The 14,886-nt window shown below is 39.3% G+C and overlaps 1 protein-coding gene across 1 annotated transcript in view; it reads left to right on the plus strand.

Annotated features, from left to right (window-relative positions):
• The first annotated feature begins 4,539 nt into the window (after positions 1 to 4,539).
• Positions 4,540 to 14,886, plus strand: part of MOXD1 (monooxygenase DBH like 1) — an 83,699-nt gene continuing 73,352 nt past the window's right edge. Inside the window, exon 1 of the mRNA XM_077775988.1 lies at positions 4,540 to 4,642. Within this exon, the coding sequence (XP_077632114.1) occupies positions 4,540 to 4,642 (103 nt within the window). The remainder of the gene's footprint in view (positions 4,643 to 14,886) is intronic.

Here is a 14,886-nt window from a genome sequence, read left to right on the forward strand (position 1 = left end):
CCGCCCCCCGCAGCCCCGGTCCCGCAGGCGCTCCTCTGGGCGGTCAGCTCCCGCACCCCGGAGCCAAAGGCGCCCGCGGCTGGGCTCCCCACTTCTCCAGCCCGGCCCCGAGTTTTTGCCCCGGGAAGCTGAGCACGGGTGACCTCGGGCAGCTTGTCCCTGAACGCTCCCTGTCCCCGGCAGGCATCCCGTTAACAGATCCCCTACGTACACACCTGCCTCGCATCCCCATTCGCCCCTAAGGGGGAAGGAGAGCGACCCTTTGGGGATCTAACGGGACGGCTCTCGGGGTTGGAGGGACTTGTGAGCTTTATAGCACTTTGCTGTCTTGCTGTCTAGGACCAGGATCCCAGAGCTTCCCAAATCATAGCTATTCTGGAGTCCCAGGCACGGAGCTGAGGTCCGCTGCCTCATCTGAGATCATTCAAAGATCCCCAAGAATTCTTTAGGAACTTTGCTATTCTGGGAGCCCGTTAAAACGCCGCATTCAGAGACCTGCAAAGTCTTCAGTTTCCCCGGGGCAAAATCCTCTATTAAGCGGAGAAACTTCTCGCTTACTTTAATAGCCAACAAAGTTAATTTGACAGCTGCTGATTTGCTTTGAAAGAGTCAGAGTAGATATGTTGCCTGTTCACAGGCATGCATATATATGCATGNTTTTCTGGACATCTTTGTTTATTTGATCTCGACAACATTTGGACACTTTTCCACAGTTACATAACATCGTGGTGACTATACTCTTACTTATAAAAGTTCATCCAAAAATACTGCCCTTTGCTAAAAGTCTCTTCTTCCAAATGAAGACTCCTTGCGGTTCTGGCATTGTGTTAAGGTTTGATGATATGAAAATCAAAGACCCCGATGGATTTCAAAGTGCCTTTCTCAGTAACTTTATTCCTGACTTCTAAGTTTGATTTCCACAACTTTCTGGCCGAGATGCCATCCAATTTTAACCCTAATTCTGTCACTGAGCTATTAACTCTGGGTAGAAATAAAGAAAATGACAGTAATAAAAAGTTCTAAACCATCCCATTGTCTGTTTTTTCATAAATTAATCCTCCCCTCCCAAAATAAGTATGCTACAGCTCCAATAAAGTTAAGTTTTATGAGGATGGAGAAAAGAATTGTGACTGCACTTGGTTGAAGTCATTGATGCATACATTTCTTCCTGCAGCAGACATTACATTTGTAAACCAAGAATTTGACTCCAAACATGGGCCTCACTGGCTAGAATAAAGTAACTCTCTTCTGATATGAAGTAGAAAATACCTTATTTAAATACTTATTTGAGCCAAGTCTTTTTGTTTGTTTGCTTGTTTGTTTTGGGTGGGGAAGGTAATAGACCCCTTAATTCTCCTTGCATGTTTTGTTGAAAGGGACATGGAAAATCTTACTGTGGTAATGTCCTAAAACAGGGTATACTTTATAATGTTTATTTATTTTTGAGAGAGAGAAAGAGAGACAGACAGAGTGCAAGCAGGGAAGGGGCAGAGAGACACACACACACACACACAGAATCCGGAACAGGCTCCAGGCTCTGAGCTATCAGCACAGAGCCTGACATGGGGCTCAAACCCAGGAACCCCAGAAGATCATCACCTGAGCTGAAATCAAGATGCTTAACTGACTGAGCCACCCAGGCACCCCTAAACAGGGTATACTTTAAAGGATAACTTGATATTGCTTCTCTCCAGAGAGTAGCATTTCTAGAAAGCCCATCCAATTCGATATAAAGTGAAAGACCACAAGTAGAGTCCTATTTCAACATGCCATAACTGGCCCATAACAAAAACAGACTTCATTAATCTAGAGTGTTTTCACACTGCTGGTGGTTCTCATAAAGACTGCATGAGAATTGACTAAGCGCTCTTTGGGTTGACTTTGAACCATGGAACTTTTCTTAAAATAATCAGTGAATACCTATCACTATGAGATAAACCTTAGAAAACGGTCACTTCCCCAGTATATTTAATGAGCACGAAATAGGATATTCCTTTCCATCTTTATTTTTAAGGAAATAAAATTCTTATTTTCATATACAAATGGTAATTATTTTCTTAGTGGACTGACAGCCTTTACTGGTCTATTTCCTACGACATATAAAATACAGTAAAAACTATGCTAGTCAGTTATGTGGAAAAAATTATTAAAAACCTCTTTAATCAAAAACACCAAACACTGAAAATAAAATGAAATGTATCAGCTCCAGCTGGGTGGTCTAGGCTAGGTGATTGTCCAAAACTTGAAATCGAATCTTCTCTCTAAAAACTATTAATTTGAGAGTCTTCATACAGTGGTGTAATAAGGCTATCCTCAGCAACTATACCGAAAGGTAAATAGGGTTCTTAAGCAGTGTATTCAATTCAATTAGTAGACTGGCTTTCAGGTAGTTTTGCTTCCTGTGAGAACGAACTTTGCAAGACAAAGCATTAGCTCCCTGAAGGGGGGGGGTGGAGGGCTCAAAAGTATATGCAACAGCTGCTGAAGGTTGGAGATGGCTTCAAGCTGCCTGGTAATAACCCAAGTTGACACCCCAGTCACCTCCCCTTGTGGCCTTTTTTTTCATATATTTTATGTCATCCGTTCTTATCTAATTTTTAAAAACTTGACCTTTAGATGTATTCTTTTAAATCATTCTGACTTCCATTTTGCTGATTATCTTAAACTTTTCAGTAAGATCTGAACTCCTGGATAACTGTGTGAGAATAAATTCCAGCCAACCAGTAAAGAATTGTTGGTTAAAATAGATGCCACAAACCCACATGCCTTTGAGGTCAGACAGCAAGTATAACAAAGTAATGGACTTGATCTAATGCAACAGACAGGACAGAGGATTGAGGAAAAAAGAGTTTTTGCGACCAAATTGCTGTTACATGGGAATGCAGATCAAGTATTGGCAGATCTTCTGTTTTTGTTTTTGCTTTTTTGGGGGGGAGAAGACAGAAATTTAGATGTGGGTAAATCCGATTACTAAATACTGGCGGCAATTCCATTTTGTGCAGAGCACCATGTAACCATGTAGAACATGTATGTACACACAATTTTAGTTGAGATATAGCCCATGGACAACTTAATCTGGGGCCAAGAGGGAAAAAGCTAAGGTTAGTAAAGAAATGACCCAAATTATGAAAAGCCATGAAAGGCAGAGAACCAAAGTCCCATGTCTCTTCAGGCCCCACTTTTCTGTGCCAAGAAATGTCTAGTGTAAGAGGGGACCTTTTTTTTTTTTTTTGGTTGTCTCTTGTCTAACAAACCAACTCAAGACATAGTGGCTCAATACAGGGACACTTCGTTTGCTCACCCACCTGCAACTTGAGGAGGAGCTAAGTGGGGACAGATCTCTATTTTACCTGATGCCAAGTCCAATGTGAGTGGTTGGAGTCACGCAGCTACTCAGCTTCTTCACAGCCGAGTGGCTGGGTCCTAAAAGTGAATATCCCGAGAAACTGGATAGCCTTTTGTAAATTAGCTTTGAGGAATCTTCTGTTGTGGTCCTATCCTATCTATTCAAGAGGAAACATAAACCCCAATATCACAGGGGAATGGAATATGCAAGTGAGGCCATCTTTGCAAAATACCTCCTTCCACACCCATCCCCACTGACTTGTCACAGTCTCCTTACCACCACTTGCAAGTGTCTGTCTACTCGAGCATCTAATCTCTCTTGACGCTGCTGAGATTGGGAGGCGATACTTACTTATTCACCTTCTTTCCTTGTACTCTCTCTCCCACACCACTCACAAGGAATTAGTGAACACTTAGTTCTCCTCCTCCATACACCCCTGCCAAAAAAGACCAGTGAACCTCTACAGCCCCATCTTTTTCAGTGGTTGCCAATCACTAATTCAGGGTTGGACCCAATGAGAATACCTCCGGAGGGCAGTGTGACATTTGCTTGTGGGCTCGTGGAGTGAAAAATCAAATTTTGATTTCCTTGCCTCAAGGCAATAGGCTTGGCCACCCTTAAACCTATAGACCCACAGATGAGGCATTATGGAAATTTGCCCTTCCCATTTTGTAACCCACCAACCCAGCCTGGAGAAAGTTCCTCAGATGGTGTATAACCAGGTACCATCTAATGGGAGAGAAAAATGTTGTTGGGAGGTGGAGCCTGTCTCTATCAGACACACTGTTGTAGAGCAGCTTGCTCTTGGGGTGACGTGACCCCTCGGATGCTGCTGAGGTCAGTTTCTGCACTGTCTTTCACAGGATTGCCCCGGGGTGGGGGGTGGGAAGCAGGCTTTCCTCTTGCATTGGCTTTTGAAACCTCACCATTTTGTCTCAATGAATTAACTCAACTCTCACTTCCCTGATGGATTCATGTCCTTTCCTTGTACTTTGCCCCTTTTTGACACGGTGCAATCCCACCCCCACCCCAGCCACTTAGCAACTGTGGGTCCCCATTGGAGGCAAGTAATCCGGGTTGATGAATGCCTAGTTTGTGTGAGTTAAGAGAAGAGGGCAGCATTGTCGGATGTGCCCGTTGAATTTGCACAAAAATTGATTCACTCTTCCTTTGGGGGTAGAAATCACTAGTGAATGGAGGCTGAAGCATATGTCATCATTTGTTACAGGCTTGTGGTGTTGGCTGTCTCTAAAACTGAAACATTTCTGTGCCGAGAAGTAAGTCTTCAGCAGCCGGGTAATTGCTGCCGGGCTGCTCGCTGAGGAAGTGCTTGGAAATTGTGCTGTGATTTGAAATCACAGAAAACAGCGAGCATTCTTTGTGGTTAACGATGTGCTGCTTTTAAGTGCACCCCAGCCAACGGCAACAAAGAAATGTTTGGAAAGCAAATTGAAAAGCTGTAAGGGAAAGATGAAGAGAGCCTACAGTCCTGACACAGCTCAGCTGGGGCTTTGTTAAGAGATATTTATAAGTCTTCAGATTATGCCCCCCTCCCCACACACACCCCAATTTCCAGATGACGAGGGGATCTCTCCAAGCTTCGTGCTTTGTGCATTAGCAGTAAGGACACACGCACCAGTGTAATGCTCCACACAAGATGATACTCTTCAGCTGTGTGGTTCTCCCTGGCAGAGCAGATGATTTCAAAATGCCAGCCTGAGGAAACAAGGCAGACCTGAGAACCAAGGGAGCGATACACCTGAATTGACCAACAGTGTTCAAGGCTTTGAACAGCCAATGGCATATTTCTGGACTCTGGGAAGGGAAGGCAGAGTCCACTTCAAAGCTTATTGATTCTTCTTCTTCTTTTTTTTTTCTTTTTTTTTTTTTTTGGAAATACAGCCCTATTACAATAAAGTTGCTGGCAAAAGGAGTGAATTCATTATACATCATCGTGTTTTTGAAAATGTTTGGTCCATATGTAAAAAAAAAAAAAAAGACAAAACTGTGCATATGGATGCCTCACAAGGCTGTTTATTGTAACTTAAGAAAATAACTAGTACAGAACTTTTAAATAGAAAGTTATTTCTCCAGGAAACTTCTTCCCAGTCTGTCTTTTAACTTAAAAAAAAAAAAAAAAGGCTGCTCATAATGATAGCATATAGCACATAAGCAGAAAATTCTACAAAAATAACTTCAAATGGATACTTTTGTTAACTGTAAAGTTAGAATAATATATCTAGGGTTATGCAAATAATGTATAGACCAGATTTAATTTGCTGTTGAGGTCATTCCTATTCATCTCATATAGCCCAAAATTATGAGAAGATCTTTAAACAATTATTGCTTTTATAAGTTAAATGTTGATTTTGTGTATTGTTGCTCTTAAGAGTTCAGGGGCACCTGGTTGGCTCAGTCGGATGACCATGTGACTCTTGATCTCAGGGTTGTGATTTCAAGCCCCACATTGGGTGTAGAGATTACTAAAAAATAAACAGACTTAAAAAGAGCTCAGAGTTCAGTTGATTCCCCTCAAATTTCCTAACTTTCCCCACACCCCCAATTTTATAGCTGAGAAACTGAATGTTAGGTACCTGTTAAATGGCTTGTTGGAGGCCATACAGATCAGCAGCCTGGATTTATTTCCTCTGAGTTCTGATTTGCTGTTCTTTCTTCTGTAGGTAAGCAGTAGCACCCATAAACTCAAATTCCAGGGGCACCTGGTGGCTCAGTCAGTTAAGCATCCAACTTGATTTCTGCTCAGGTCATGACCTCATGGTTTGTGGGATCAAGCCCCAGCATCGGGCTCTGTGTTAACAGCATGGAGCCTGCTTGGGATTCTTTCTCCCTCTCTTTCTACTCCTCTCCTGATTGTGCATGCATTCTCTCTCTCTCTCTCTCTCAAAATAAACAAACTTAAAAAATACATATTCCAACTTTCATCCTTACTACTGAAAGAACATGTATCATGAAATCCATATTAAAACAGATTGGCAAAATAAAAACAGAGTATTTCTCTTACTTTTGTGCCACTATAAGTGTCATAGAGATACATTTGTATCATATGAGTTTTCAATCACTGAGTTGTTAATATATGCCATACATTTTGATAAGTCCTTAAAGTGTGTACTCTCCGGTAATTATGATGATATCCTTGTGAGAACAATGTCTTATTTCTCCCAGTTTGTAGATGTATAAAGTTGAGGCTTCAGGTCACACAATAGGGAGTCACTTGTGACTCTCACATGACTGAGTGACATACTTACCTATAGGCAGTGAATATTGGAATGTTCGTTCACTCATTTAACCAATGACTGGTTATAAGGGCATAGCATTAAGTGAGGTGAAGTCGGTGGTATCATGGAGCTCACAGTTTGGTGGGGGATAAAGAAGTACATAAACAAGAAAAATATAAGGAAGTGCTGAGAATTAAAATAGAGATGTGATAAGGGGTAACCACGTGGCTATTTCAGACGAGGATGCTTATAATCAAGACATGAAGGGAAGCAAATGTCCCAAGTCTTAAAGGTTGTCTTTGGAGATTAATCATAGTGTTTACAACTCAAAATATTATATACTATGAAGAAGATTATCTGGCATGTGCATCAAAGAAGTTAGTAGACTTTGAATATAGGAAACTGCCTACCTGGAAGAAATATAATTAATGTTTTAACAAATGTGTCTGATCCACACAAGCTCTCTTTTCTATTTCTGTGGCATTTCTACACAGATGTTTAGTAAGCTACACTAGAGTCTCTCAAGCTTTGATGATAGAGACTTGGTGATTTTCTAAGAGTGAGTTTCTTTCTTAATTCTAGGTGCGAATGCTTTTTCTCTTACACTCTGTTCTTTCTCATCTGTAGTAATATTAGAGACCTAAAGAACGTGGAGAAGCTAGATCAACAAAACTACATGTGCCTGTAGATTTCTATCTTTTAGGCAATTTTTAAACTAAAACTCTGAAGTCTCAGCTTGTTAGATAAAACTAAGTTGCTGTCCTTTTCCACCCCACAAATGTCGTGCTCTGAAACTGACTTACAAGGAAACTCATGGGTCGAGCTAGGCCTGCTGGTACTTGGACATCCAGGGCCAGAATGGAATCATGCTGTGACAGATCACAGCCCAGTGATGAGGAGCAGAGCCAACAGAGAGCCGAGAACTGGGAAAGATACTTCCTATGCCAGAGCTCCCGAACTTCTCTGTGTATTAGCATCACTTGGGGGCTTTTAAAAAATTCCAGTGTCCAGGTAACCGCCCTCCCCCTCCCATACCAATTAAATCACAATCTGAGGAGGTGGACAAATGTTTTGAAGTTTCCCAGGTGATTATGATCAGCAGACATGTTCGGGAACTACTGATCTCATTTGGTCAAGTTCTTTGCTAGGAATCAGGTGACTCCTTTGTGGTAGACCTACAGAAGCTTCAAAGATTCCAGGCTTTGGGCATGGGCATGCAAAGGAGAACTCCATACACAGCAATTCAGAGTGCCTTTGACGTTTGATGTTTGAAGCACGAGCTAGCATATGTTTGGATGCTGAAAGTTATTTTATAAAATAGAAGAATAAACTGGATTTCCCTAAAATGGGAATGCTTCTGAGATGAGTTTAACAAAGCTATTGACAATTCTAAGTATATTTTTAAACTTACATGCTGAAACAAGAGTAGCAATGAGAAGACTGTAGGTAGTGGTGTATTTCAACATATGCTTGACCAGAAATCTCTCTCCTTCTCATACTCTCCATCATTTCTACACAACTTTTGCCAGTTGGTACTAGCTGCTTTATTTCTAGGCAACCGGAATATCTGCCCACACAGAGTCTAAAATTTATAAGTTATATATGGCTACAGGGCATCAAAGGAACGTTAATAAATGAAAGTTCCAGATAATTCTCAGCCTGTATTTAAGCCAAGGGACATGTTCCACTTTGAAATCTTTCATTAGAATTAACAGTAACAAAATGCTCTCCCTTTGTATTTGGAAAATTTCTCAAGTGTCTTTCCAGTTAGGTGAATAGATACCCTCTCCCTGCCTTCCTCCATTCTCCAAGCTTACTAATAAGCAGTGAAATGCCCTAAAGCCATCACCACAGAAGGGAGAAGGAGAAAAAGTAGCAGGAGTGGTAGATAATTAATATTTTATTAGGGTATGGATGGAACATTTACAAGTTGATGAATGTCAGTGTTGCCACATCTTCCCGAGGTACCAAGACCAGTTCCGTGTACTTGGCAGGTCGTCAAGAAATCCCTGCTGAATAACTAACTGCTGAATGCTTAAAAGCGGGAATTCTTGGTGTGAATCCCGGCACTGCTGGCTACATATTGGATGCGTGGTCCTTAGCAAACCCTTCCCCTCTCTAAGTGACAGTTTCCTTTATGAAGAAGGGACTCTTGACATCGAAAGCATGGGGTTTGGGTGAGGGTTAAGTGAAATAGGCATGTAAAGCTCTTAAGCAAAGCATGTGGCACATTGAAAGTACTTAATAAATACAGCATATTATTGTAATCAATCAAGCAATCAGTGAAATGTCAGAATTGTCAGAAGATGACATGGAGACAAATATGGCAGCTTTTCAACTTGGGGAAAAGGTATCTGCTAACGGTATAGATGGGGATATTGATAACAATTTTTAAGAAAATCTCAGGACAAACTTTAAGCAATTGATTTGTGAATACTCTGCAATTACAATGACTAGAGACCGGCCTGGTTTCAACAAACACAGATTATACGGACAAGACTGCATTTTCTCTTGCATTTGATTTGCCGGATGTGGAGTTGTAGTATTAAATAAATGGCGCATCTGAATGATGGTAAGGTAATTAGCAAGGTTTCCCATGATTACTTTCTTTTATTTTTTTAAATATTTTTATTTCTAGGAGAGAGAGAGACAGGGTGAGCAGGGGAGGGTCAGAGAGAGAGGGAGATACAGACTCTGAAACAGGCTCCAGGCTCTGAGCTGGCAGTCAGCACAGAGCCCGACACGGGGCTCGAACCCACGAACCGCGAGATCATGACCTAAGCAAAAGTCGGACGCTTAACCGACTAAGCCACCCAGGCGCCCCCCATGATTTCTTGTATAAGATGACTAATAAAGTTGAGTTCGTTACAATCATAAATATTTAAACATTCATGCCCCAAATATGTTGATAACAGACTATCTGCATTAGACTACAGGATAAAGACTCAAAGATGGTGATATATTAAAATAATGAGAGGACACTCAAAGTTAAAAATTCACTGAGAATACAAATAGAATTAAACACTTGGTTAAAAATGTATAAAGTTGAATTTAACTGGAATTCATATGGAAAAGGTCTGTAAGGTTATTTTAAACTCAAAACATGTGTTTGCTATACACACAGATGCAATATTAGCCTATAAACTCTGCTGTTTACATCAAGGAGAGTAATATTGACATAGTACTCTGTACTAGGCTAATCACATCAGAAGATAGGTTCTAGAATAACATTTTAAAAAATATTCTAAAAGAGGATTACAAACAGGGTTGAAATATCTGCAAATCGGGGTTCCCTGGGCAATGGGAAACAGTTTTCAATGTTGTGCCCAGAGAATAAAATGATTAGAAGAGACGGGATCATTGTTTGTAGAGTGGTGGACAGTCTTCCTCAAGAAATATGGATTAGATGCTCCCTGTTAGGCTCCAGAAGGAAGAAAAAAAAGACCCAATTAATACACATTAAAGAGTAGAAGATTTTAGCTCAATATAACAAATCCATTTCTGACAGTGAGAGGTCTTAAAATTGAACGGGTTGCCTTGCGAAGCTGTAAATTCATGAGCTTGTCACTCATGATGCATTAAATACTGTGTAATCATCTCTTTAAAAGTATTTCTGGGAGAAATCCTTTGGTGGGAGCTAGGAACAGGTGTCCCTCAGGTTGCCTTCCAGCTTTAGTGAGATGCTGAAAATAACTTTATTCTGCATGCATGCATTTAGGTTATTCAAGACCTTAATAGGAGAGAAGATACTAGCAACTATATTGGAAAGTGTTGATGTTTTTTTAACTTGTCTCACGAGTTGTCCTGTCTCTGTGAGTGGGTGGGCCCTAGGCCATTATAGTGCCTGTGAGAGAATTTCATCTCTCTCCCATGTATTTCACTATATTTAATTTATGTTTAGTGAATGTATATTAGTGGATGTGTGTTTGAAATCTGAAAAAAAATAAAGAAAAAGAATGCTTCGTGACTTGTACATAACTCAGAAGAATTGGGAGGGCTTCAAGAGGGAAGCTGAATGTGAAGTTGGTGAATTTTTGAAACTTGATCGCTGCATTATTTTGGTTTCTCTCCTACCAGTCTGCATATTCTCTGTCTTCTGACCTTCCCACTGGGATGTCTAGGTAGGCCTCTCAAATTTAATCTTACTCACCTCAACCTGTTTCTTTCCCAGCCTTCCCAGTCTCAGTAAATGGCACCTTCTGGTAACTCTTGTAAAGAATTAGTAGTCATACTTTTTTCTTCTCTTTGCTTCACCCCACATATGAAACACAGGTCCAGGTTCTGTTGACTCTTCCTCTAAACTAAATCTAAAACCTGCCCACTTCCCTTCAGTTTTACCATGAGCCCTCAAGCACAGACCGCTGGGACCACCACATGACTCCTGTCTTCTGACCTCCACTCTTATTCCTTGGCATCCTCAACATGGTAGATGCCATTTTATACACACACACACACACACACACACACACACACACACTTCATGTCAATCAGAATATATCACTTGCTGCTTAAAGCTGGGATGACTTTGATAGAAGCTTAGTATTAAATTTGAACTTTCTACACTAACCTATAAGGTATTGCAATGCCCGGGGCCTCATTTGATTCCTGTTGACCTCTCTCCTGGGCGCTATATAATTCATCCATACTGGCTTTTATTTGCTTCATCAGAATGGATACCCACCCCCATTCAAATCCTTTCCAGTAGCAACTCTCCCTTCCTGGAACCTGCTTCCTCCATATTTCTCATGACTGGCTTCTAACTGTAGTTAATTTCTCAGAGTAAATATCATCACCTCAGTGGTGACTTTTCTGATAACTCAGCCTGAAGGCTTTCCAATTCTTCTCTATAATCTGTTTTATTGTCTTTTAAGTACTTATTATCTAAGCATTTTGATTATATTATTATTAAAAAATTTTTTAAATTGTTTGCCTCCACCCACCCCAGACTAAACTGTAAGTTTCATTATAGTGTGGACTTTGTCTGCTCTCCTGAATAGTCATGTGCTCTCAGGCCTACAATAGAAGTTGAGGAATACTAGTTGCTCAATGAAATATGTTGGAAGAAAGGAGAAGAGGGAGGGAGGGAGGAAGGGAAGAAAGAAGGAAGGGAGGAAGGAAGGGAGGAAGGGAGAAAGGAAGGAAAAGAGGGAGTTTTCTTCTCAAATTTTTTATATCTTGCATTCACTGGTCATGGGCAGTTAAAAGAAGTCATGCAAACTTTAACAAACTTAAGCTGGTGGAATAGGATGCAATGAAGCTAGAACACATCTTATTTCTATGATAACATCTGAAATTGGTTTTTCTATTGAAGTTTATTATTAGACCTAAAGAGTCAAAATGTTCATTTTACACTCTATCTCTGATAATCCTATAATTATAGCAAAGTATTAAATTACTCTACATGAAAACTGAACTGAGATGATTGGCTGGAGGGGAAAACGCAGGATGTGTATTTTCAGAAGGTGGCACTTAAAGGGAGGCCAGATTGCTCAGGTGGGCCCCTCATTGCAACAGAAGCCAACAGGGTTTCTATTTTGGCATTCCAGTAGCTGTTTCACAGATCCCTTATTAGACCTAAAGAGTTTCGATTTTATCTGAAGTGGTTTCTAGAAGGCAAACCCCTTCTGTTTTGACATTCTTCTCCAATTTCTAAGATTAGTGAAGAAATGACTTATTAAAACCAGCTTACACTGAAATCTGAAGATTATGTTTATGAAGTTTGTTTATCCAGTTTGTGATTTTATTTTAGGATCAAAGATTCTCTTTAACACAAAAATATTTATTATTATACTATCAATATTATTAAACCACCATAACACTTATTATAGAAGCTGATATTCCAAACAGAAATGTTTGAAGTAACAAGGCTTTTTGAGATTTCGAAAAAGAAGGAAAACTACAAGCACCTGTTGAAGAAAATGATGACAGATGGTAACATTTTTCTCAAGGTTCCTTTGCAGCTGTGCTTACATTCAGTTCTCCAGGCTGCGCTGGGTTTATTCATATCTTTTATTACACCCAGAAGGGTTTTCACTTCATCCTGTTTAACACAGTACCAGTGGAAGCTCTTTTCTGCTGCAGAGATTCTATTCAAGAGAGAGAAAAAGACTGACAATGCTTAAGAACCAATTTAACATCTGTGTAATCATGTTTTTTAACATGAGGTTGAAGCAATCTTGCGGATTATCACAGCCAGCTTTTTGGAGGTTAGTTTTAAAGTGGCAGTCAGGATCACTGCTGTCATGCTAACTGATAAATGCTGGTGGATACTGATGCCGACTTACGTTACTCTTGCCACACAGCATTTTGAAACCTCAATGGTATATTTCATAATCTTTTTCAAAGCATAGTGTTCAAAAGAAAAAATATCCTGCAAGAACATGTTTCATTTTTATGACACAACCACGGATTAACTTTATTGCTGGAGTCTAATTATCAACTGAGATTTTCAAGGGTAGCAGGTAATATTCTATCTTTAAAAAATAAAACAAGATAAATAGCTGATTAAAATAATAATAATCCGCCATAAAAACCAAAAATGACAATTCTTATTAAAGTTGACCTGAATGTAGGCAGCTGAGTTAGAATATGATTGAAATCCACATAATGCCACTCATCTAGGGTAACATTACTTCACATTTCACTTTACAGAATATTAAAGCTGAATAAATATGAAGAAGAATGACTTCTGCAAATCGGCTTTATATTTACATAATTAAAACATCTTCAATTTTCATTTTTAAACTTTTACAAAATCTTTACAGAACCATGGTTCTCTGAGTCTCCTCAACCCTCTTGTCCTCATAAAGTCCATTATTAATGGTACTTAATTGAAGCCTACCTTTTATTTATCAAATTTATGTTAACTTTGTTATTTTGTATTTATGTTAATTTATATTAACATACAATATATTAACATACATAACATACATTAAAATACAAATTATTGTATTTATGTTAATTTATAATATATGCAATATATATCATACAATTGATTTTTATAATGGCTGACATCCGACTGTGCATTGTGGATCAATAATCCTATTTATTTTAAGTTTATTTATTTATTTTTGAGAAAAAGAGAGGAGAGAGAGGGAGAGAGAGAGAGAGAGAAAACGCAAGTAGGGGAGGAGCAGAGAGGAAGAGAGAATCCCAAGCAGGCTCTACACTGCCAGCGTGGAGTCCTGTGCCAGGCGTGAACTCACAAGCCACAAGATCATGACTTGAGCCAAAACCAAGAGTTGGATGCTTAACCAACTGAGCCATGCAGGAACCCCCTATTTTTATTTTAAAAGTACTGGAATATCAAGTACCATAGGAAGATGGCTGAGGAATGGTCTTTACCATGGATGTACGATAGTGCTGCATCTAAAGGACTGGGAGTGGGGAAAGGGGCACCATTTGGCTCTAATTGTAAAGGTGAAAATCAGGGATCAATAATGATCTGGGAGAATTCCATAAATATCTCATAAGTACTGCACAGTATGGTTTTGTGAATATAAATTTCTAAGTGATATTATTGGTATCAGATTCTTAATTGGTCGATGTTTTACTATCAGTTTCATTCTCCAGTTTATTTTTTCTCCAAGAAGATAATAGTACAAAATAAAGATTCCATTTAATTATCTACTGAGATAACATTTATCCCTTTGTCAAACTGTCAGGAAACCATTAACCTCACTGAGCATACTCTTTTAGGTTTAGCCAGTCTGCATGAAGGATTTTCAAGTTCAACTGTTCTTTGATTGACTTGCTTTCCTTTCATCTCTTCTTTTATCCCTCCCTTCCTTCTTTTCTTCCTCCTGGCAAGAATAGTTGAAAGATAGGAAATTTAGGATGCAGATTTTTTTTTTTTGGTCTTTTTCTCTCTTCTTGCTTCACTTAATTATCCTTTTAAGGTTTGCCAATATGCCATTTTTTTAATTGTATAATGTCGACACCATTAAGATTGTGTTTGGTTATAGTTCATGTATTTTCTTAACACAGGCTGAAGGAAGAAAGAAGGTACGTCTAGGGAATAATTTTGCACCCCCAAGTTAATCTATTCTCATACTATTAAGATGTGAATATTGGATTATGGTTCTTGAGTTCTTATCTTTTATTTCCATAAGTGTTCCCTTGTTTAGAATTAGCAAAAGGAAAGGCAGGATGCTCCTTTTAAAATTACACATATTTAATAAGCATCTGCAACATACGTCACTCAGGATCTAAATCCACATTAGAAAACATTTTGAAATTATGGTTTCTCTCTCTTAGATCTGTTTTTTTTTTTTTTTTTTTTTTTTTTTTTTTTTTTTAAAAACT

This window comes from Crocuta crocuta, unplaced genomic scaffold, assembly GCF_008692635.1.
Source record: "Crocuta crocuta isolate KB4526 unplaced genomic scaffold, BGI_CrCroc_1.0 scaffold25, whole genome shotgun sequence".
In the NCBI taxonomy this organism is placed as follows: Eukaryota; Metazoa; Chordata; class Mammalia; order Carnivora; family Hyaenidae; genus Crocuta; species Crocuta crocuta.